This window comes from Oncorhynchus tshawytscha, linkage group LG20 (assembly GCF_018296145.1).
Source record: "Oncorhynchus tshawytscha isolate Ot180627B linkage group LG20, Otsh_v2.0, whole genome shotgun sequence".
Taxonomy (NCBI): domain Eukaryota; kingdom Metazoa; phylum Chordata; class Actinopteri; order Salmoniformes; family Salmonidae; genus Oncorhynchus; species Oncorhynchus tshawytscha.
In genome coordinates, this window is record NC_056448.1 from 44,995,912 (window position 1) to 45,018,613 (window position 22,702).

At 44.9% G+C, this 22,702-nt stretch overlaps 1 protein-coding gene across 1 annotated transcript in view; it reads left to right on the forward strand.

Moving 5' to 3' along the window:
• Positions 1-238: 238 nt before the first annotated feature.
• LOC112237324 (protein Shroom3) overlaps positions 239-22,702 on the forward strand; it is a 123,962-nt gene continuing 101,498 nt past the window's right edge. Inside the window, 2 exon segments of the mRNA XM_042302720.1 lie at positions 239-1,149; positions 18,444-18,598. Coding sequence (XP_042158654.1) covers positions 1,006-1,149; positions 18,444-18,598 — 299 coding nt within the window. The 5' untranslated portion in view covers positions 239-1,005.

Below are 22,702 nucleotides of genomic sequence, written 5' to 3' on the forward strand. Positions count from 1 at the left end.
GTCTATGACTAGTAGAGACCCAACTGGGTATTTCCCACCCCACTTTAGCTTGTTCGCACAATACAAGTGGCCATTGATCAAAATTCAATATAAATTTGTGTGAACTATCCACATAGCAATATTTAGAAATGTGGACTTTTATTTTAGAAGGTTTCTTCATTACCATACGAACGTGGCGTCCTCATTTGTGCTGCTGGCAGAACACTAGTGGCGAGGAGGGGGAGGCAAAACCTTATTTGCCGTTCTCCTTGCTGCAGTATATTATCAACACTCTGCATCTATGGAACTGGACTGGGGATGCTGAACCGCATCAAGGGAACAAGATTGATTCAAATGTTATCCTGTTGAATACGTCCATATTCTCAATTTATGGGCAATCAAGGTGGAACTTTTAGAGAAAGTAGGTGAATCAAGTGTCTGGGGCGCAAAACTTTTTTTTCTTCTGACGGGGCAAATTGACCTGATCCCGCTGCAACCAGCTCGCCGAGGAGAGAAGAGCGCTCGCCTTTCTCCCAGCCCAGTGGATTGTAGCAAATTCTATTGTGATGCTAAAATGAAGTCGTAAGAGGGAGAGGGCTGACCAACGATCAGAAGTGAAGCTATCCACGGGATTTCTGCAAAATCCATTTGAAGTTAACATGTTTTTTTCGTTTGTTCCATCCATTTAATGTTATGTTTGTGGAGCGTTTCATTTTCACCACTTGTTGTTGACTGTTGGAACGAAGTAAAATTGTTTCAGCAGACAGCCTGCGGCGAGAGAGAGAAGGCAAACCATGTTTCATTCGCTGACTAAGATTCGGTAGTGTTAGGAAATGATTTAGTCTGTCTGATAGGAGTGGACATGCCCCTGTCGGTATGCGCTGCAGAATACTTTAATAAGAAAAGGAAAATATAACAAATCATTTATTCAATCTTTTCGAAATAATTTCCCCTCTGCTGTGGGTCTGGTGGACTGAATAGGACCCGAGCCACCAGGACCAGGCTTCCTCGGCAGTGCTAGTGATTATGGATAGCAGTCTCCCCAGCTACAGTACAGTCATACACCGAGGAAAGACGCTGTTTCTGGAGGCTCGACTCCTGGGTGGGGCGCCCTGGGGGTTTCAGCTCAAAGGAGGTCTTGAACATGGAGAAGAGTTGATCGTTTCGAAGGTAAGACAGTTCCATGTCTATGTCAGTTGCTCCCCTAGCTGAGTTTACTTATATACATATCCATGGACGATATCCATATTTCCGGGATCTAAACTAGAACTAGTGCACGCTCCCTCCCCATCCACCCTTCCCCCCCAAATTGCTACTTTGTAATATCAGGACTATGAACACAGCTGTCATAATTGGGATTAAGTGAAAATTCCCCAAGGGCAACATTGTTACTACCCCCAGGCTAGGTGGAAGGAAGGACTGTGACGTTGCTACAGTGTTACAATGTGTCTGTTTACAGAGTCGTGTTACAATGTGTTTATTTCATAGAAGAGGAATTGAGCAATTTTTTATTTCCGATTGTATTTGATCTGCAGTACATGTTGCGACAGACAAATCATGTCTGGAACTCATCCGCGGCCAGATGTTTTTCCGTGTGCCTCATCAAGAGTAGGTTTACAGTTAGAAGGAGCAACTTTTGATGAACGCTTGGAGTGAGATTTTGCCTAGAAGGGGGGACTGTGGGTCCTCCCCCATAAAAAAAAACAGTTTTAAAGCTAATTTCCTGCAATTCTATGTGTGTGTGTGTGGGGGGGCACACAGGTGTATTCAGAATGCTTTGACCATTAAATGAACACAAACAATTTGACGACTTTGACATTTTTTGGGGGGATGAAATTTAAAACTATGCTAATATTTTTTTAAAACATGTTTTGTGAGATGGTTTGAAACTTTATTCAGACAGTAATGAAATGAGATGGGGAGACAGGCAAATGGCAGAAACAGTGAGAAGGTTGGTGGGAATGCTCTGCATAGGAATGGTTGATGGCTTTGGGTAACTAAATATTCGATTGCAGTCTCCTTGTCCATTGAGTGCTGTCAAGGTAAGGACACAAACATTTGTGTCCTTACCTGCTGCCTAAACCTCTCGCTGCCTAAACCTCTCGCTGCCATGCTTTTGTCTGCACCAGAAATCTGAGGTCTCATGATCGGCTCCATATGCTTTTACATGTGTAGGCTACTGTTAGTAATAACAACTAGCTGAAGGCCTTTCACTGTGCTTCACATTACATCATATATTTAATTCACATTTTCTTTACACTCTTGAGAACAAATCAAATATTTGGAAGTCCATGAATACTGTACACACACACACACACACACACACACCCATCACCCATACTTGCTCATCTTCAGTCTTGATAGCGATAGTTCTGAACAGGACTGTGGTGGTCATGGCTGCCAGTCTCACCGTAACTGACTATAAATGAAGAACGATGAGCCTTTGTAACATCAACATTTTAAAAAGTTGAATAAATTAATTGGATTTACAGCATCACAATAAATCCATTCTTCGTTTTAGTCAGGTCTAAAGAAACATTATGATACGAAGAAAATGTATTTCAGAATAACAGAATATGGCTTGTCCTACTGTATGTTATCTGGCTAGGCTCCATGCCATGGGCTGTAGGCTTGTTCATTTAGCTGACAAGATATGCTTATAAGTCCCATGACATTATTTTATATTGTATGATTTTATAGTGAGAAGAATATAATTAAACTTAGCTGGATAAAATAGAAAGGATATTTTTCCCATTCCAGAGCGAGAGCGCAGGAGAAGTGGTTATGTTGAGCGTATAAGGTGATCATTTGAAACAGGTTCCATACGCTAGTTTTAGAGTTATTTGGCAACTTTAGTTGTGAATGATACAAACCTTAGAATGTCTTAGAAATTAAAACGTATATGAGCTGCATGATGCGACTAAAATTTTGATCGAAAATAATTTGTCTGCGTTGAAAAAATAAATAATAATAATAATAGCAAAACAATTTGTTGTAGTTCCGTATCTCAAAATAGAAGGTGGCATATCGCTGTTCTGCCAAAGATATGCTCAGGTCGAATTGTTAGAGAAGTCACCAGCAGTCAACCATCTTTCAGAGATTCAGTTGTAGAGGCTCATGGGAAGTGTAGTCCTTTATGCCTGGATGATGCTCTTAGTTGATTGATGATTTGAGAAAGTAGAAAAAAAAGCTTGAGCTCAGATCCTTGCCTTCCTCTCATCAAGTGATCATATTTTCACCCATCATACTTTTCTCAATTTAATCTAGTCTTTGCTAATACAGTACCAGTCAAATGTTTGGACACACCTTTGACACAGTTGACGTCTTCACTATTATTCTACAATGTAGAAAATGGTACAATAAAGAAAAACCCCAGGAATGAGTAGTAACTTTTGACTGGTACTGTATAAAAAAGTAATTTATCAAGAGAACATCCCTCATCCCTACTGCCTCTGATCTGACACTCACTAAACACACATGCTTATTTTGTAAATGGTGTTGGAGTGTGCCCCTGGCTATCCATTAATGCAACCCGTTGCTGACAGGTGTATAAAATCGAGCACACAGCCATGCAATCTCCATAGACAAACATTGGCAGTAGATTGGCCGATACTGAAGAACTCGGTGACTTTCAACGTGGCACCGTCATACGATGTCATGTTTCCATCAAGTCAGTTTGTCAAATTTCTGCCCTGCTAGAGCTGCCCCCCATCAACTGTAAGTACTGTTATGAAGTGGAAACGTCTAGGAGCAACAACGGCTCAGCCGTGAAGTGGTAGGCCACACAAGCTCACAGAACGGGACCCGGCGAGTGCTGAAGCACGTAGCGTGTAAAAAAAATCACCTGTCCTCGGGTGGGCAACACTCACTACCAAGTCCCAAACTGCCTCTGGAAGCAACGTCAGCACAATAACTGTTCGTCGGGAGCTTCATGAAATGGGTTTCCATGGCCAAGCAGCCACACACAAGCCTAAGATCACCATGCACAATGCCAAGCATCGGCTGGAATGGTTGGACTCTGAGAGCAGTGGAAACATGTTCTCTGGAGTGACAGCTCTGCCTTGGGTGTTTCCGCATAATAGTCCACCTCTCTCAGGAAGAAAACACTGATTACATCCTGCAATGTTACTGTGTATTTGATGCAGCAGGAAGGATGATGATGTTGTTGTTTTCTCCCCCCCTAATATATTTAATGCATAATTACATTACACTTCCTGGTACCTGTATTGATCACATCTTATGCTGCAGAAACGTGTTTTAAAGCAGTTTCCACACCCATCAGACACAGTGATCATAATGTAGAAGGCATATCTAGGAAAAACAACATTTCCAAAGATTGGACCTTTAAAATAGTTGTGAAAGCGATCATACAAAGAGATTTTGCGATGATTCCTATGTGGAAGATGTGACATTTTTTTGTTGTTCTGATAATGTAATGAGGAACAGCCTGACACAGTACTTATGAAAAGATGTTTAAGCATTTATGAAAGATAGTGTGTGCCCTCAGCCCTGGAGTAGAGGCAAAGGTCATTCCGCTGGCCAAGAATAGTTCAGCACCCTTTAATGGTTCGAACAGCCAACCCCATCAACCTGTTACTGGCGCTTTGCAAACTTTGGGGAAAAATGGTGTTTGACCAAATACAATGTTATTTTACAGAAAACAAATTGGCAACGGACGTTCAGCATGCTTATAGGGAAGGGTACGCAAAACATGCTTGGCACTGACACAAATGACTGATGATTGGCTGAAATAAATGTATTAATAAAAAGATTGTGGACCTGTTTAGTTTGACTTCAGTGCAGCTTATGATATCATTGATCATAAAAATATATATATATATATATATATATATATATAACCTTTATTTAACTCATAACCTAACGCTAAAAAAATGTAGGTGTTATGTATTTTCATCCTCTATCGTGGATTGAGAGTTGCCTGTCTAATAGAACACAAGAGGGTTTCTTTAATGGAAGCCTCTCGAATGCAAATTCGGTTGAGTGTGGTGTACCACAGGGCAGCCGGCTAGGGCTATTATTGTTTTCTGTTTTTACTAATGACCTTCCACTAATCTTGAATATAGCCGGTGTGTGTCCATGTACGCTGATGCCTCGACAGTAAACACGGAGGCTACGACAGTAAAATGAAAAGCTCCAGTCAGTTTTAAGGTGGTCAACTAGCAATTTGGCTGGTGCTAAATATCTCAAAAGTGTGTATTATGTAGTGTAGTATGTAGTGTATTATGCATTATGTAGTGCAGTGTATTATGTAGTATGTAGTGTAGTGTGGTGTATTATGTAGTGTATTGTGTAGTGTGTAGTGTAGTGTGTAGTGTAGTATGTAGTGTATTGTGTAGTATGTAGTGTGGTGTATTATGTAGTATGTAGTGTAGTATGTAGTGTGGTGTATTACGTAGTATATAGTGTATTGTGTAGTATATAGTGTATTGTGTAGTATGTAGTGTATTGTGTAGTATGTAGTGTATTGTGTAGTATGTAGTGTGGTGTATTATGTAGTGTAGTGTAGTATGTAGTGTATTGTGTAGTATGTAGTGTGTAGTATGTAGTCTTGTGTATTGTGTAGTATGTAGTGTATTATGTAGTGTGGTGTATTATGTAGTATGTAGTGTTATGTAGTATGTAGTGTATTATGTAGTGTGGTGTATTATGTAGTATGTAGTGTTATGTAGTATGTAGTGTATTGTGTAGTATGTAATGTATTATGTGTGTAGTATGTAGTGTATTAGTATGTAATGTAGTGTATTGTAGTGTAGTATGTAGTATGTAGTGTATTATGTAGTGTAGTGTATTATGTGTGTAATGTGGTTTATTGTTCAGTATAGTGTATGAGGTGGTGTGTTGTGTAGTGTAGTGTATTATGTGGTGTGTTGTGTATTGTGTAGTATGTAGTGTATTATGTAGTGTATTGTGTAGTATGTAATGTATTATGTAGTGTGGTGTATTATGTAGTATGTAGTGTTTGTGTAGTATGTAGTGTATTATGTAGTGTATTGTGTAGTATGTAATGTATTATGTAGTGTAGTATGTAGTGCAGTGTATTATGTAGTATGTAGTGTATTATGTAGTATGTGGTGTATTATGCATGATGTAGTGCAGTGTATTATGTAGTATGTAGTGTAGTATGTATTATGTAATGTATTATGTAGTGTAGTATGTAGTATGTAGTGTATTATGTAGTGTAGTGTTATGTAGTGTATTATGTAGTGTAGTATGTAGTATGTAGTGTGGTGTATTATGTAGTATGTAGTGTAGTGTATTATGTAGTATAGTGTATTATATAGTATGTAGTGTATTGTGTAGTATGTAATGTATTATGTAGTATATCATGCATTATGTAGTGCAGTGTATTATGTAGTATGTAGTGTATTATGTAGTATATAGTGTATTATGTAGTATATAGTGTATTATGTAGTATCTAGTGTATTATTGTGTGTATTGTGTAGTATGTAATGTAGTATGTAGTGTAGTGTGTAGTGTAGTGTAGTGTAGTGTGTAGTGTAGTGTAGTGTAGTGTATTGTGTAGTATGTAGTGTGGCGTATTATGTAGTATGTAATGTATTATGTAGTGTATTGTGTAGTGAATTATAGTGTGGTGTATTATGTAGTGTATTATGTAGTATGTAGTGTATTGTGTAGTATGTAGTGTATTATGTAGTATGTAGTGCATTATTATAGTATGTAGTGTATTATGTAGTGTGTAGTATGTAATGTATTATGTGGTGTATTATGCATTATGTAATGCAGTGTATTATGTAGTATGTATGTAGTGTATTATGTAGTGTGGTGTATTATGTAGTATGTAGTGTTATGTAGTATGTAGTGTATTATGTAGTGTGGTGTATTATGTAGTATGTAGTGTTATGTAGTATGTAGTGTATTGTGTAGTATGTAATGTATTATGTGGTGTATTATGCATTATGTAATGCAGTGTATTATGTAGTATGTAGTGTAGTGTATTATGTGGTGTAATGTGGTTTATTGTTCAGTATAGTGTATGAGGTGATGTGTTGTGTATTATGTGGTGTGTTGTGTATTGTGTAGTATGTAGTGTAGTATGTAGTGTATTGTGTAGTATGTAATGTATTATGTAGTGCAGTGTATTATGTAGTATGTAGTGTAGTGTATGATGTGGTGTGTTGTGTAGTGTATTATAACAACTACACATTCAAGGGTTTTTATTTATTTGTACTATTTTCTACATTGTAGAATAATAGTGAAGACATCAAAACTATGAAATAACACATATGGAATCATGTAGAAACCAAAAAAGTGTTAAACAAATCAAAATATATTTTATATTTGAGATTCTTCAAAGTAGCCACCCTTTGCCTTTGTACACTCTTGGCATTCTCTCAACCAGCTTCATGAGGTACTCACCTGGAATGCATTTCAATTAACAGGTGTGCCTTGTTAAAAGTTAATTTGTGGAATTTCTTTCCTTCTTAATTCGTTTGAGCTAATCAGTTGTGTTGTGACAAGGTAGGGGTAGTATACAGAAGATAACCCTATTTGGTAAAAGACCAAGTCCACATTATGGCAAGAACAGCTCAAATAAGCAAAGAGAAATGACAGTCCATCATTACTTTAAGCCATGAAGGTCAGTCAATACGGAAAATTTCAAGAACTTTGTACGTTTCTTCAAGTGCAGTCGCAAAAACCATCAAGCGCTATGATGAAACTGGCTCTCATGAGGACCGCCACAGGGAAGACCCAGAGTTATCCCTGCAGCAGAGGATAAGATCATTAGAGTTACCAGCCTCAGAAATTGTAGCCCAAATAAATGCTTCACAGAGTTTAAGTAACAGACACATCTCAACATCAACTGTTGAGAGGAGACTGTGTGAATCAGGTCTTCATGGTGAAATTGTTGCAAAGAAACCACTACTAAAGGACACCAATAAGAAGAAAAGACGTGCTTGGGCCAAGAAACATGAGCAATGGACATTAGACCAGTGGAAATTTGTTCTGGAGTACAAATTGGAGATTTTTGGTTCCAACCACCGTGTCTTTGTGAGACACAGAGTAGGTGAACGGATGATCTCCGCATGTGTATTTCCCACCGTGAAGCATGGAGGAGGAGGTGTGATGGTGTGGGGGTGCTTTGCTGGTGACACTGTCTGTGATTTATTTAGAATTCAAGGCACACTTAACCAGCATGGCTACCACAGCATTTTGCAGAGATACAGCCTCCCATCTGGTTTCGGCTTAGTCGGACTGTTATTTGTTTTTCAACGGGATAATGACCCAACACACCTCCAGGCTGTTTAAGGGCTATTTGACCAAGAAGGAGAGTGATGGAGTGCTGCATCAGATGACCTGTCCGCCACAATCCCCTGACCTCAACCCAATTGAAATGGTTTGGGATGAGTTGGGCCACAGAGAGAAGGAAAAGCAGCCAACAAGTGCTCAGCATATGTGGGAACTCCTTCAAGACTATTGGAAAAGCATTCTAGGTGAAGCTGATTGAGGGAATGCCAAGAGTACACAAAGCTGCCATCAAGGCAAAGGGTGGCTATTTGAAGAATCTCAAATATAACATACATTTTGATTTGTTTCACACTTTTTTGGTTACTACATGATTCCATAAGTGTTATTTCATAGTTTTGATGTCTTCACTATTATTCTACAATGTAGACAATAGTACAAATAAAAACATTTTAATGAGTAGGTGTTCTAAAACTTTTGACCGGTAGTGTATTGTGTTGTGTATTATCTATTGAATTGTATTGTGTAGTGTACGTAGGTAGTTTTGTATTATGTAGTGTAGTGTATTGTATTATGTTGTGTGTAGTGCATTGTGTTGTGTACTGTATAGTGTAGTGTGTATTGTAGTGTGTAGTGTAATGTATAGTATGTATTGCGTAGTGTGTATTGTGTAGTGTATTGTGTAGTCTAGTGTGTATTGTAGCGTGTATTATGTAGTGTAGTGTGTATTGTATTGTGTAGAGCTTATTGTGTGTTGTGGTGTGTAGTTTTCATTGTGTATTGTGTGTATTGTATTGTGTAGTGTGTGTGTAGTGTAGTGTGTAGTGTGTATTGTAGCGTGTATTATGTAGTGTATTGTATGGTGTAGAGCTTATTGTGTGTTGTGGTGTGTAGTTTTCATTGTGTATTGTGTGTATTGTATTGTGTAGTGTGTAATGTGTATTATATATTGTATTGTCTATGTATTGTGTAGTGTGCATTGTATTGTGTAGTGTATTGTGTTTTGTAGTGTAGGGTGAACTGTGTATTGTCTGTGTATTGTGTAGTGTAGTGTATTGTGTAGTGTATTGTCTATTTACTGTCTATGTATTGTGTAGTGTATTGTCTATGTATGGTGTGGTGTATTGTCTATGTGTGGTGTGGTGTATTGTCTATGTGTGGTGTGGTGTATTGTCTATGTGTGGGGTGGTGTATTGTCTATGTGTGGTGTGTGGTGTATTGTCTATGTGTGGTGTGTGGTGTATTGTCTATGTGTGGTGTGGTGTATTGTCTATGTGTGGTGTGTGGTGTATTGTCTATGTGTGGTGTGGTGTGGTGTATTGTCTATGTGTGGTGTGGTGTATTGTCTATGTGTGGTGTGGTGTATTGTCTATGTATGGTGTATTGTCTATGTATGGTGTGGTGTATTGTCTATGTGTGGTGTATTGTCTATGTATGGGGTGGTGTATTGTCTATGTGTGGTGTATTGTGTGGTGTATTGTCTATGTATGGTGTGGTGTATTGTCTCTGTATTGTGTATTGTGTATTATCTATTTTATTCATTATATTTGTTGTTTCCTGTTTGGACCCCAGGAAGAGCTAATTGGGGATCTTAATTAAATACTATTTATTTTAAATCTGGCGTGAGAGGCTGTTACAGTATAACAGGTAGGGCTGGTGTGACATCAGTTACAATTCTGTTAGAAAGCGTGAAAGGATTACATAAAGCTGTACTTTAACACTGTGCCCTGGCTTATTTTGGCATATCAGTATAGTTGGCCTACAAAGACAACTCTGTCATGAGTATGAGCTCCAGAGAGAGGTTAGGGATGGTCTGACATGTTTATATCGTGAATCGTCTCTGGTGTTGCAGTGCTGGTGGTGTCTGACCGTGAGGCAGTACGTCTGGAGCATACAGCCTACTCTGTGAACTGGGGTGGGGCCGTGGCGGGCTGGGAGAGGTGGGTGGGTGGGTGGGGCCGGGAGAGGTGGGTGGGAGAAAGAGAAAGCGAAGAGTTGGGTGGGGCCGTGGCGGGCTGGGAGAGGTGGGTGGGTGGGTGGGTGGGTGGGAGAAAGAGAAAGCGAAGAGTCGGGTGGGGCCGTGGCGGAACTCGTTGTGTGGCGGTGGTGATGTAGCTTTAATGTTATTGAGCGTGTCCTTTCAGCACTTCACACACTAAGCCGCTTTACTGCAGGGAGGGGGGAGGGATGCTGCGTCACCACTACCAGTCTCACCAGCAGCAGTACCAGTTCTACACAAAGACAGGCTTCCACCGGTGGTCACAGAGAGCCCCGGGGGAACCCAGAGACAGGACCAGAGACAGGACCAGAGACAGGACCAGAGACAGGACCAGAGAGTAGGGCCAGAGACAGAACCAGAGACAGAACCAGAGAGCAGGGCATGGTAGTCTGGTGTAGGATAGGTCAGAGACAGGGCATGGTAGTCTGGTGTAGGATAGGTCAGAGACAGGGCATGGTAGTCTGGTGTAGGATAGGTCAGAGAGCAGGGCATGGTAGTCTGGTGTAGGATAGGTCAGAGAGCAGGGCATGGTAGTCTGGTGTAGGATAGGTCAGAGAGCAGGGCATGGTAGTCTGGTGTAGGATAGGTCAGAGAGCAGGGCATGGTAGTCTGGTGTAGGATAGGTCAGAGAGCAGGGCATGGTAGTCTGGTGTAGGATAGGTCAGAGAGCAGGGCATGGTAGTCTGGTGTAGGATAGGTCAGAGAGCAGGGCATGGTAGTCCTGATAATCTTTAGAAACCAAGCTATAATATCTATAGAATATTTAGAAGCCAGGCTATAATAGACAGGCCTATCCTGAGAATCTTTAGATACCAGGCTATAATAGACAGGCCTATCCAGAGAATCTTTAGAAACCAGGCTATAATAGACAGGCCTATCCTGAGAATCTTTAGAAACCAGGCTATAACATCTATAGAGTCTTTATAAACCAGGCTATAATAGACAGGCCTATCCTGAGAATCTTTAGAAACCAGGCTATAACATCTATAGAGTCTTTAGAAACCAGGCTATAATAGACAGGCCTATCCTGAGAATATTTAGAAACCAGGCTATAATAGACAGGCCTATCCTGAGAATATTTAGAAACCAGGCTATAATAGACATGCCTATCCTGAGAATCTTTAGAAACCAGGCTATAATAGACAGGCCTATCCTGAGAATCTTTAGAAACCAGGCTATAATAGACAGGCCTTTCCTGAGAATCTTTAGAAACCAGGCTATAATAGACAGGCCTTTCCTGAGAATCTTTGGAGAGAGGGGGATGGAGAGAGGGGGGATGGAGAGAGGGGGATGGAGAGAGGGGGTGGAGAGACAGGGGGTGGAGAGAGGGGGCAGAGATATATATATATATATATATATATATATATATATATATATATATATATATATATATATATATATATATATATATATATATATATATATATATATATATATATATATATAGGGGGTGGAGAGAGAGAAGGGGGTGGAGAGAGATAGAGGGGGCGGAGAGAGAGAGGGGGTGGAGAGAGAGGGCAGAGGGGGCGGGAGAGAGAGGGGGCAGAGAGAGAGGGGGCTGGAGAGAGGGGGTGGAGAGAGGGGGATGGAGAGAGGGGGTGGAGAGAGAGAGGGGGTGGAGAGAGAGGGATGGAGAGAGGGGGGCGGAGAGAGAGGGGGGCAGAGAGAGGGGGCTGGAGAGAGAGGGGGGGTGGAGAGAGAGGGGGTGGAGAGAGAGGGGGATGGAGAGAGAGGGAGATGGAGAGAGGGGGGGTGGAGAGAGAGAGGGGGGGTGGAGAGAGAGAGGGGGCGGATGGAGAGAGGGGGGCAGAGGGATGGGGGAGTGGAGAGAGGGGGGGGGAGAGAGAGGGGGGTGGAGAGAGAGGGGGCAGAGAGGGGGGGTGGAGAGAGAGGGGGTGGAGAGGGGGAGAGAGATGGAGAGGGGGTGGAGAGAGAGGGGGCTGGAGAGAGAGGGGGCGGAGAGAGAGGGGGTGGAGAGAGAGGGGGTGGAGAGAGAGAGTGGGGGGCGGAGAGAGAGAGGGGCTGGAGAGAGAGGGGGCTGGAGAGAGGGGGGCGGAGAGAGAGGGGGCGGAGGAGAGAGAGGGGGCTGGAGAGGGGGTGGAGGGGGGGGTGGAGAGAGGGGGCTGGAGAGAGAGGGGGCTGAGAGAGAGAGGGGGCGGAGAGAGAGAGGGGGGGGCGAGGAGAGAGAGGGGGCAGAGAGAGAGGGGGCAGAGAGAGAGAGGGGCGGAGAGAGAGAGAGGGGGAGAGAGGGGGAGAGAGAGAGGGGTGGAGAGAGAGGGGGGGAGCCCCTCAGAGAGAGAATGAGAGTGATATTAAGAGGAATGTCAGCATCGGAATTTGCACCAAGAGTTCAGCTCGTCTGAATAGCAACACAAGGAGAGAGAGATTTTAAAAAACATATGCTCAATCAGAACTCAGTGTTGACAGAATACTGGTTTCTTATAAAACATTTCTAAAACGTTATTTTATGTGGTTGTTATTGAAGGCCCATATTGTTGGCAGTGTATTTGCACTCTGAGATGGTGTCTCGCTGGCCTGTGACTTCTGGAAGAGGAGGGTTAAGGAAAGGTTAAGATTTTTCCTGTGTCCCAAATGGCACCCTCTTCCCTATATAGCGCACAGTGGCATTTGGGACGAAGGCCACGTTAATAGGTTCATTGTCAGACCCTTTGTAGCCCATCTGTAGTTCAAGAGGTATTTTTTTCAGACACTTTCAGACCAAGTTAAGCTAGATGTTTCCCTGGGGAATGGATTTAACATTACCCTGAGCATAGATGTTTCCCCGGGGAATGGGTTTAACATTACCCCGAGCATAGATGTTTCTCCGGGGAATGGGTTTAACATTACCCCGAGCATAGATGTTTCCCTGGGGAATGGATTTAACATTACCCTGAGCATAGATGTTTCCCCGGGGAATGGGTTTAATGTAACCCTGACCATGGCTAAGTTTCCCTGGGGAATGGGTTTAACATTACCCTGAGGATAGATGTTTCCCTGGGGAATGGGTTTAACGTGACCCCGACCATGTCTATGTTTCCCCGGGGAATGGGTTTAATGTAACCCTGACCATGTCTATGTTTCCCTGGGGAATGTGTTTAATTTAACCTTGACCATGTCTATGTTTCCCTGGGGAATGGGTTTAATGTAACCCTGACCATGTCTATATTTCCCTGGGGAATGAGTTTAACATTAACCTCACCACATGCTTCCGGTCACCAGCACTCCAGTCTTCAGATAAAGAATACTGGGCAGTAGGGCTGATCCCCACATCAGGGGACATAATAAGCGGTGACACTTCCTGGGCTTTGGTGTCATGTGCCACTGGAAAATGCACCAGCAGCACTCTGTCTTTACTAATACAACATACTGAAATTACTGGAGCATGTAAACTGTCTGAAATGACTGGAGCATGTAAACTGTCTGAAATGACTGGAGCACGTAAACTATCCTAAATGACTGGAGCATGTAAACTGTCTGAAATGACTGGAGCATGTAAACTGTCTGAAATGACTGGAGCACGTAAACTATCTGAAATGACTGGAGCATGTAAACTGTCTGAAATGACTGGAGCATGTAAACTATCTGAAATGACTGGAGCATGTAAACTATCTGAAATGACTGGAGCATGTAAACTGTCTGAAATGACTGGAGCATGTAAACTGTCTGAAATGACTGGAGCACGTAAACTATCTGAAATGACTGGAGCATGTAAACTGTCTGAAATGACTGGAGCACGTAAACTATCCTAAATGACTGGAGCATGTAAACTGTCTGAAATGACTGGAGCATGTAAACTATCTGAAATGACTGGAGCATGTAAACTATCGTAAATGACTGGAGCACGTAAACAATGTGGCACGCCCTGACCTTAGAGAGCCTTTTAATGGCACGTGCCGGGCCAAAGTCACCATCCAGCTAGGACGGGTTGTGCAGGCTCTTAGCTTGAGACCTCCACGGCCCAGTGTATCCGGTGCCTCGGCCAAGGACAAGGCCTCCTGTATGTCTCCCCAGCCTGGCCTCCTGTGTGTCTCTCCACTCCAGTGATGATCCATGGCAAGAAGCCTCCAGTGATGATCCATGGCAAGAAGCCTCCAACGAGGGCCTCCAGTCCGAAAGCCTCCAGCGTAAACGTCCTCCAGTCCGGAGCCTCCAGCGCACGCCCTCCAGTCCGGAGCCTCCAGCGACGTCCTCCAGTCCGGAGCCTCCAAACGTCACCTCCAGTCCGGAGTCTCCAGCGATGCCCTCCAGTCCGGAGCCTCCAGCGAAGCACTCCAGTCCGGAGCCTCCAGCGACACCCTCCAGGAACGAGGGTGCCCAGTCTGGGGCCCGCAACAATGAGGGTGCCCAGTCTGGGGCCCGCAACAACGAGGGTGCCCAGTCTGGGGCCCGCAACAATGAGGGTGCCCAGTCTGGGGCCCGCAACAACGAGGGTGCCCAGTCTGGGGCCCGCAACAACGAGGGTGCCCAGTCTGGGGCCCGCAACAACGAGGGTGCCCAGTCTGGGGCCCGCAACAACGAGGGTGCCCAGTCCGGGGCCCGCAGAGAGGGTCCCCAGTCCGGGGGTGGCGACGAGGTCCACCACACCAGAGGTGTCACCAAAGCGTGGTGAGCCAGAGGTGGAGCGGGGTCTGCGTCCTGCACCTGAGCCGCCACCGCGGATAGATGCCCACCCAAACCCAACCATATAGTTCAGGTTTTACTGCCGGAGTCCGCACCTTGGGGGGGTGGGTACTGTCACACCCTGACCTTAGAGAGCCTTTTAATGTCTCTATTTGGTTTGGTCAGGGTGTGATTTGAGGTGGGCATTCTATGTTTTGTTATCTATGATTTTGTATTTCTATGTTTTGGCCGGGTATGGTTCTCAATCAGGGACAGCTGTCTATAGTTGTCTCTGATTGGGAACCATACTTAGGTAGCCCTTTTCCCCTCCTTTCTTGGTGGGAAGTTGACTTTGTTTAGGGCACATAGCCTTTGAGCCTCACGGTTTGTTTTTGTAGTGTTTACTGTTTTGTTCTGCGTCATTTTGATTACATTAAAAAAAATGTACGCTCACCACGCTGCACCTTGGTCCTCTCCTTTCAACAGCCGTGACACAATGTGTTCCACCCAGTCCCCCCTAGGGCTGTTACAGGGACTGTATTACCGCCACACCGGTGGTCACAAGTCATGTGACCATTTAGTCACGGTAATTATTCTTCTCCAAGCTCTGATGCTGCTGCTGGTCATTAGTAGCCTACCAAACTTGTTAACGTCCTGGTACTCAGCACTCTGCTGTCCCTCTAATCACTCTGACATCAATGCAAATGTAATGAAAATCTAATTAAACACTTCATGAGAGCCCAGGAGTTCATGTTGTGGAAGTTTTGGTGGCCTCTATTAAAAAGAGGAGGAACCCATCAGCTTTCTATAAGCTAGGCCTACCATTTATCAAATGTCCTAATATTAAGCGTATTGCTCCGCTTTACAACAGGAGTATAGCCTACCTGGATGGCATGAACATGAACCACAGGAAAGTGCATGACATTTAAGTGCATGACATGACAAGTAGATGACATGTATTTTTCCCGCTGCCCGTTTCGAGATGGGTGCATGATAATGGTCCATTCTAAATCAAAACAAATTTCACACATAAAGTACCAGTCAAAAGTGTGGACACACCTACTCATTCCAGGTTTTTTCTTAATTTTTTACTCATTTCTACATTGTAGAATAATAGTGAAGACATCAAAACGGTGAAATAACACATATGGAATCATGTAGTAACCAAAAAAGTGTTAAACAAATCAAAATATATTTTATATTTAAGATTCTTCAAAGTAGCCACCCTTTGCCTTGATGACAGCTTTGCACACTCTTGTTTTTCTGTCAACAAAATACATGTGACACCAGTCAGGCCCCAGAGGACTGGAGTTGCCCAGGCCTGCCCTAGGACCCACTCCAATTCCCATACCGCACCAACTGACCCACAGATTATGTGATCTCTATTGCACTCCACACTGCCCTTTCCCACCTGGACAAAAGGAACACCTTTGTGAGAATGGTGTTCATTGATTACAGCTCAGTGTTCAACACCATAGTGTCTACAAAGCTCATCACTAAGCTAAGGACCCTGGGACTAAACACCTCCCTCTGCAACTGGATCCTGGACTTCCTGATGGGGCCGCCCCTAGGTGGTAAGGGTAGGCAACAACACATCCGCCAAGCTGAGCCTCAACACGGGGGCCCCTCAGGTGTGCGTGCTTAGTCCCCTCCTGTACTCCCTGTTCACCCACAACTGCACGGCCAGGCACCACTCCAACACCATCATTAAGTTTGTTGATGATAACAATGGTTGGCCTGATTACCAACAATGATGAGACGGCCTATAGGGAGGAGGTCAGAGACCTGTCAGTGTGGTGCCAGGACAACAACCTCTCCCTCAACGTGAGCAAGACAAAGGAGCTGATCGTGGACTACAGGAAAAGGCGGGCCGAACAGGCCCCCATTAACATGTTACGGGGCTGTAGTGGAACGGGTTGAGAGTTTCAAGTTCCCTGATGTCCACATCACTAACAAACTATCATGGTCCAAACACACAAAGACATTTGTGAAGAGGGCACGACAACATCTTTTCCCCCTCAGGAGACTGAAAAGATTTGGCATGGGTCCCCAGATCCTCAGAAAGTTCTACAGCTGCATCATCGAGAGCATCCTGACCGGTTGCATCACCGCCTGGTATGGCAACTGCTCGGCTTCTGACCGTAAGGTGCTAGAGAGGGTAGTGCGTACGGCCCAGTACATCACTGGGGCCAAGCTTCCTGCCATCCGGGACCTATATACTAGGCGGTGTCAGAGGAAAGACCAAAAAATTGTCAAAGACTCCAGTCACTCAAGCCATAGACTATTATTTTTTACTTTTGTTTATTTGGTAAAAAATGTTCTTAACTCTATTTCTTGAACTGCATTGTTGGTTAATAAGGTCTTGTAAGTGAGCATTTCACGGTAAGGTCTACCTGTTGTATTCGGCGCATGTGACAAAGTTTCATTTGATTTAGATTATCAAGTGCTTGTCAAATTGTGAATCAGAGACTGATGAAGTGTGTCCAGCCTGCAGCGCATATATATCATCATTAGTCTCATCATGCAGCCTTACAATGTATTAAACACCAACAACGTTAGTAGAACAACTTACATTAATAATTATAAATGAAGCATATAGTAATACCTATTTCTTTGTTAACTGCTCAACACAGAATAGCCCAATATGTGCACTCCCTCAAATCGTTTGGAGAAAATAGGTATATTTTATTCAGATTTTTTCAATTGTATTCTTCATACTATAAAATATTTTTTTAAATTTTACTAGGCAAGTCAGTTAAGAACATTAAGAACAAATGCTTATTTTCAATGACGGCCTACCTGGGAACAGTGGGTTAACTGCCTGTTCAGGGGCAGATCGACAGATTAGTACCTTGTCAGCTCGGGGGTTTGTACTTGCAACCACTAGGCTACCCTGCTGCCACGGAATTATAAGCAAATCTTGTCAGCTAAATGAACTAGTGTAGCCCACAGCCATATGGCATAGCCAGATCAGGACCTAACATAAGGAGCACTCAGAGTTGAACAGAAGCTGCTCCACTCGGGAGCCCACTGAGATGCAGTGTCTTAGACCTCTGCTCCACTCGGGAGCCCACTGAGATGCAGTGTCTTAGACCGCTGCTCCACTCGAGCCCACTGAGATGCAGTGTCTTAGACCTCTGCTCCACTCGGGAGCCCACTGAGATGCAGTGCCTTAGACCTCTGCTCCACTCGGTAGCCCACTGAGATGCAGTGTCTTAGACCACTGCTCCACTTGGGAGCCCACTGAGATGCAGTGCCTTAGACCTCTGCTCCACTCGGGAGCCCACTGAGATGCAGGACCTTAGACCTCTGCTCCACTCGGGAGCCCACGTGAGGAGGTCCTCTTGTAGGAGGATATGAGGGAGATAGTGATAGCTCTATAGGTCCAAACAGAGAGTTGTAACTCTGAAGTCAGGTGTTGACCTTCATTGAAGACCTTCATGGTGTAACTGTACTAAACTGTGTGTGTGTGTGTGTCAATGCTTCTCCAAGTCTGGTGCGGAGTGATCTGGTACCAGTATCCTAGATGTCCGTTATTCTGCCATGTCCTCCTCAACCCCTACATCTGCTCTAGAGGCTCCTCTACTGATTTCTGTGGTCTGAAACAGAAATGTATTCTTCTCTCTCCTCTTCAATCCAGGTTGAGGGAGGTGGGAAGGCGGACCTGTTGGAACACCCCCTGTTGCCAGGTGACCAGGTGGTTGTCATTAACGACGTGGAGCTCAGTGGATTCAGGCAGGAAGCCATCTCATTGGTCAAAGGATCCTACAAGACTCTTCGACTCACTGTTCGCAGGTATGTTAACTAAAACTCCATCATCCAATCACATGCTCTGTCTGTCTGTCTGTCTGTCTGTCTGTCTGTCTGTCTGTCTGTCTGTCTGTCTGTCTGTCTGTCTGTCTGTCTGTCTGTCTGTCTGTCTGTCTGTCTGTCTGTCTGTCTGTCTGTCTGTCTGTCTGTCTGTCTGTCTGTCTGTCTGTCTGTCTGTCTGTCTGTCTGTCTGTCTGTCTGTCTGTCTGTCTGTCTGTCTGTCTGTCTGTCTGTCTGTCTGTCTGTCTGTGTGTCCCCTCCTCTCAATCTGTCACCACAACCATTATCAAACGGCCGATTCAGATTTCATGTTTTTGGTGGTCTTGTTTTTATCCTGCAAATCACATCATGTTGAAAGGCATTGGTTTGGTCACACCAGGTGAGAGGTGTCGGTTTGGTCACACCAGGTGAGAGGTGTCGGTTTGGCCACACCAGGTGGAGAGGTGTCGGTTTGATTACACCAGGTGAGAGGTGTTGGTTTGGTCACACCAGGTGAGAGGTGTCGGTTTAGTCACACCAGGTGGAGAGGTGTCGGTTTGGTCACACCAGGTGAGAGGTGTCGGTTTGATTACACCAGGTGAGAGGTGTTGGTTTGGTCACACCAGGTGAGAGGTGTCGGTTTAGTCACACCAGGTGAGAGGTGTCGGTTTGGTCACACCAGGTGAGAGGTGTCGGTTTGGTCACACCAGGTGAGAGGTGTCGGTTTGGTCACACCAGGTGAGAGGCGCTGGTTTGGTCACACCAGGTGAGAGGCGCTGGTTTGGTCACACCAGGTGAGAGGTGTTGGTTTGGTCACACCAGGTGAGAGGTGTTGGTTTGGTCACACCAGGTGAGAGGTGTTGGTTTGGTCACACCAAACGGACATCACCATTTCACCACTGACATCATCATTTTACACTGACATCACCATTTTACACTGACATCACCATTTTACACTGACATCACCAGCCGCGTTGAAAAAGACCTCACCCTCCCCAGTCTGTTGTTGAAAGTGACCTCACCCTCCCCAGTCTGATGTTGAAAGTGACCTCACCCTCCCCAGTCTGATGTTTATAATGACCTCACCCTCCCCAGTCTGATGTCTATAATGACCTCACCCTCCCCAGTCTGTTGTCGAAAGTGACCTCACCCTCCCCAGTCTGATGTCTATAATGACCTCACCCTCCCCAGTCTGATGTCTATAATGACCTCACCCTCCCCAGTCTGATGTCTATAGTGACCTCACCCTCCCCAGTCTGATGTCTATAGTGACCTCACCCTCCTCACCCTCCCCAGTCTGATGTCTATAGGGACCTCACCCTCCCCAGTCTGATGCCTATAGTGACCTCACCCTCCCCAGTCTGATGTCTATAGGGACCTCACCCTCCCCAGTCTGATGTCTATAATGACCTCACCCTCCCCAGTCTGATGTCTATAATGACCTCACCCTCCCCAGTCTGATGTCTATAGGGACCTCACCCTCCCCAGTCTGATGTCTATAGTGACCTCACCCTCCCCAGTCTGATGTCTATAGTGACCTCACCCTCCCCAGTCTGATGTCTATAGTAGTCTGTTGTCTATAGGTACCATGATTCAGAACTCACAGATAATAGGCCAGACAGTGCTGAGTTCTAGTGTGTGTGTGTGTGTGTGTCTGTGTGTGTGTGTGGTGGGATCATGGCTGAACCCCCCTCCCCCTCCCTTCACCCCAGCTCTTTAGTTGTCTCCATAACAGCAGCCCTGTGACATGCTGGACACTCTGTGGAGCGGAGGGTCAAAATAGTCCTTTCCTACTGGTTCTGTACCCACTGGACTGGGCCAAGTCAACCAGCCTTAAGCCTTTCCTGTCTTCCCGAGCTTCAGAATAACCCATGAATATACCCAGCACACACTTCCTGGTTCACGTGCAGACACACCCATACACCACTTGCACATCACACTGACACTTTTATTTAGACTGAATGAGCCGTGTGTTAATATGTAGTATGTACAATACTCTTTCATCCATATTCACAGTAGTAAAGGATCAAGGATTTAGGCTTGTTAAGGAAGCTGTTTCTTAATGCTAACTAAAAGCCAGGCAGTAATGTAATGCACTGTGTTTCCCCCAGGAGGCACACTCTATAAGAGTTGTCAGAGTATGTTGTTAGAGAGAAAGAGAGAGAAAGAGAGAGAGAGAGAGAGACTGAAGAGAGAGAGAGAGACTGGAGAGATGAGAGAGAGAGAGACTGGAGAAAAGAGAGAGAGAGAGAGAGAGGCAGTCTCAGGCAGCTCTAAGGCACATGCTATGACCCCTGACTGGCTAGCTAGGGTCCGAGTGGGAGCGACAAAGGCCAGGCAACCAAAGCATACCAGACACTCTGCCACCACTGCACACAGGCCAGGCTAGCCACACCACTAAAAGTAGTGCATTATATCGGGAATAGGTTGCCATTTCAGGCTGAATAGTCTGTCCCTATTGTCCCTGGCTCTGACTGAATGGATAGCCTGTCCCCATTGTCCCCTGCCCTGACTGAATGGATAGCCTGTCCCCATTGTCCCCTGCCCTGACTGAATGGATAGCCTGTCCCCATTGTCCCCTGCCCTGACTGAATGGATAGCCTGTCCCTATTGTCCCTGGCTCTGACTGAATGGATAGCCTGTCCCCATTGTCCCCTGCCCTGACTGAATGGATAGCCTGTCCCCATTGTCCCTGGCTCTGACTGAATGTATAGCCTGTCCCCATTGTCCCCTGCCCTGACTGAATGGATAGCCTGTCCCCATTGTCCCCTGCCCTGACTGAATGGATAGCCTGTCCCCATTGTCCCCTGCCCTGACTGAATGGATAGCCTGTCCCTATTGTCCCTGGCTCTGACTGAATGGATAGCCTGTCCCCATTGTCCCCTGCCCTGACTGAATGGATAGTCTGTCCCCATTGTCCCCTGCCCTGACTGAATGGATAGCCTGTCCCCATTGTGCCCTGCCCTGACTGAATGGATAGCCTGTCCCCATTGTGCCCTGCCCTGACTGAATGGATAGCCTGTCCCCATTGTTCCCTGCCCTGACTGAATGGATAGCCTGTCCCTATTGTCCCCTGCCCTGACTGAATGGATAGCCTGTCCCCATTGTCCCCTGCCCTGACTGAATGGATAGCCTGTCCCCATTGTGCCCTGCCCTGACTGAATGGATAGTCTGTCCCCATTGTCCCCTGCCCTGACTGAATGGATAGCCTGTCCCCATTGTGCCCTGACTGAATGGATAGCCTGTCCCCATTGTCCCCTGCCCTGACTGAATGGATAGCCTGTCCCTATTGTCCCTGGCTCTGACTGAATGGATAGCCTGTCCCCATTGTCCCCTGCCCTGACTGAATGGATAGTCTGTCCCCATTGTCCCCTGCCCTGACTGAATGGATAGCCTGTCCCCATTGTCCCCTGCCCTGACTGAATAGATAGCCTGTCCCCATTGTCCCCTGCCCTGACTGAATGGATAGCCTGTCCCCATTGTGCCCTGCCCTGACTGACTCAAAACAATGAATCTGCCTGGAAGGAACCCAGATGGACTTCAGTTGACATGCTTTAGTCATGTACTTGTATCTCTCTGTCAACTGTGATGTAACACAGTCTGTGTGTCTGGTCTTCCTGACTGATGGTGACTCTCTCTGTGCTGTGGACTAGCTGAACCTGTTCTGAGGTGACAGGAAGAGACACTTTGGATATTGTAATTGTCCTATGTGGATAGGACTTGGGACTTGACTCTGGTCCTTATTGGATGGAATAATCAGAGGATGGAGGAGAACCCAGACATCAGTGGTGATTCTGACAGGTATGTGGATGGCCTCTGTACAAACCTAACAGCAGATAGACCTACTGGTATGTGGAGGGCCTCTGTACAAACCTAACAGCAGATAGACCTACTGGTATGTGGAAGACCTTTATCTGTCTATCTGTACCTAAAAAGCTAGAGACAATTTTATTTAACAAAGGTACCACCTAATCCTTCGTAGGATTGTGAGATCAAAATGGTCTCTGCTCACTTGCTGCTCAGTGCTCTCTCTCTCTCTCTCAATTCAATTCAATTCAATTCAAGGGCTTTATTGGCATGGGAAACATGTGTTAACATTGCCAAAGCAAG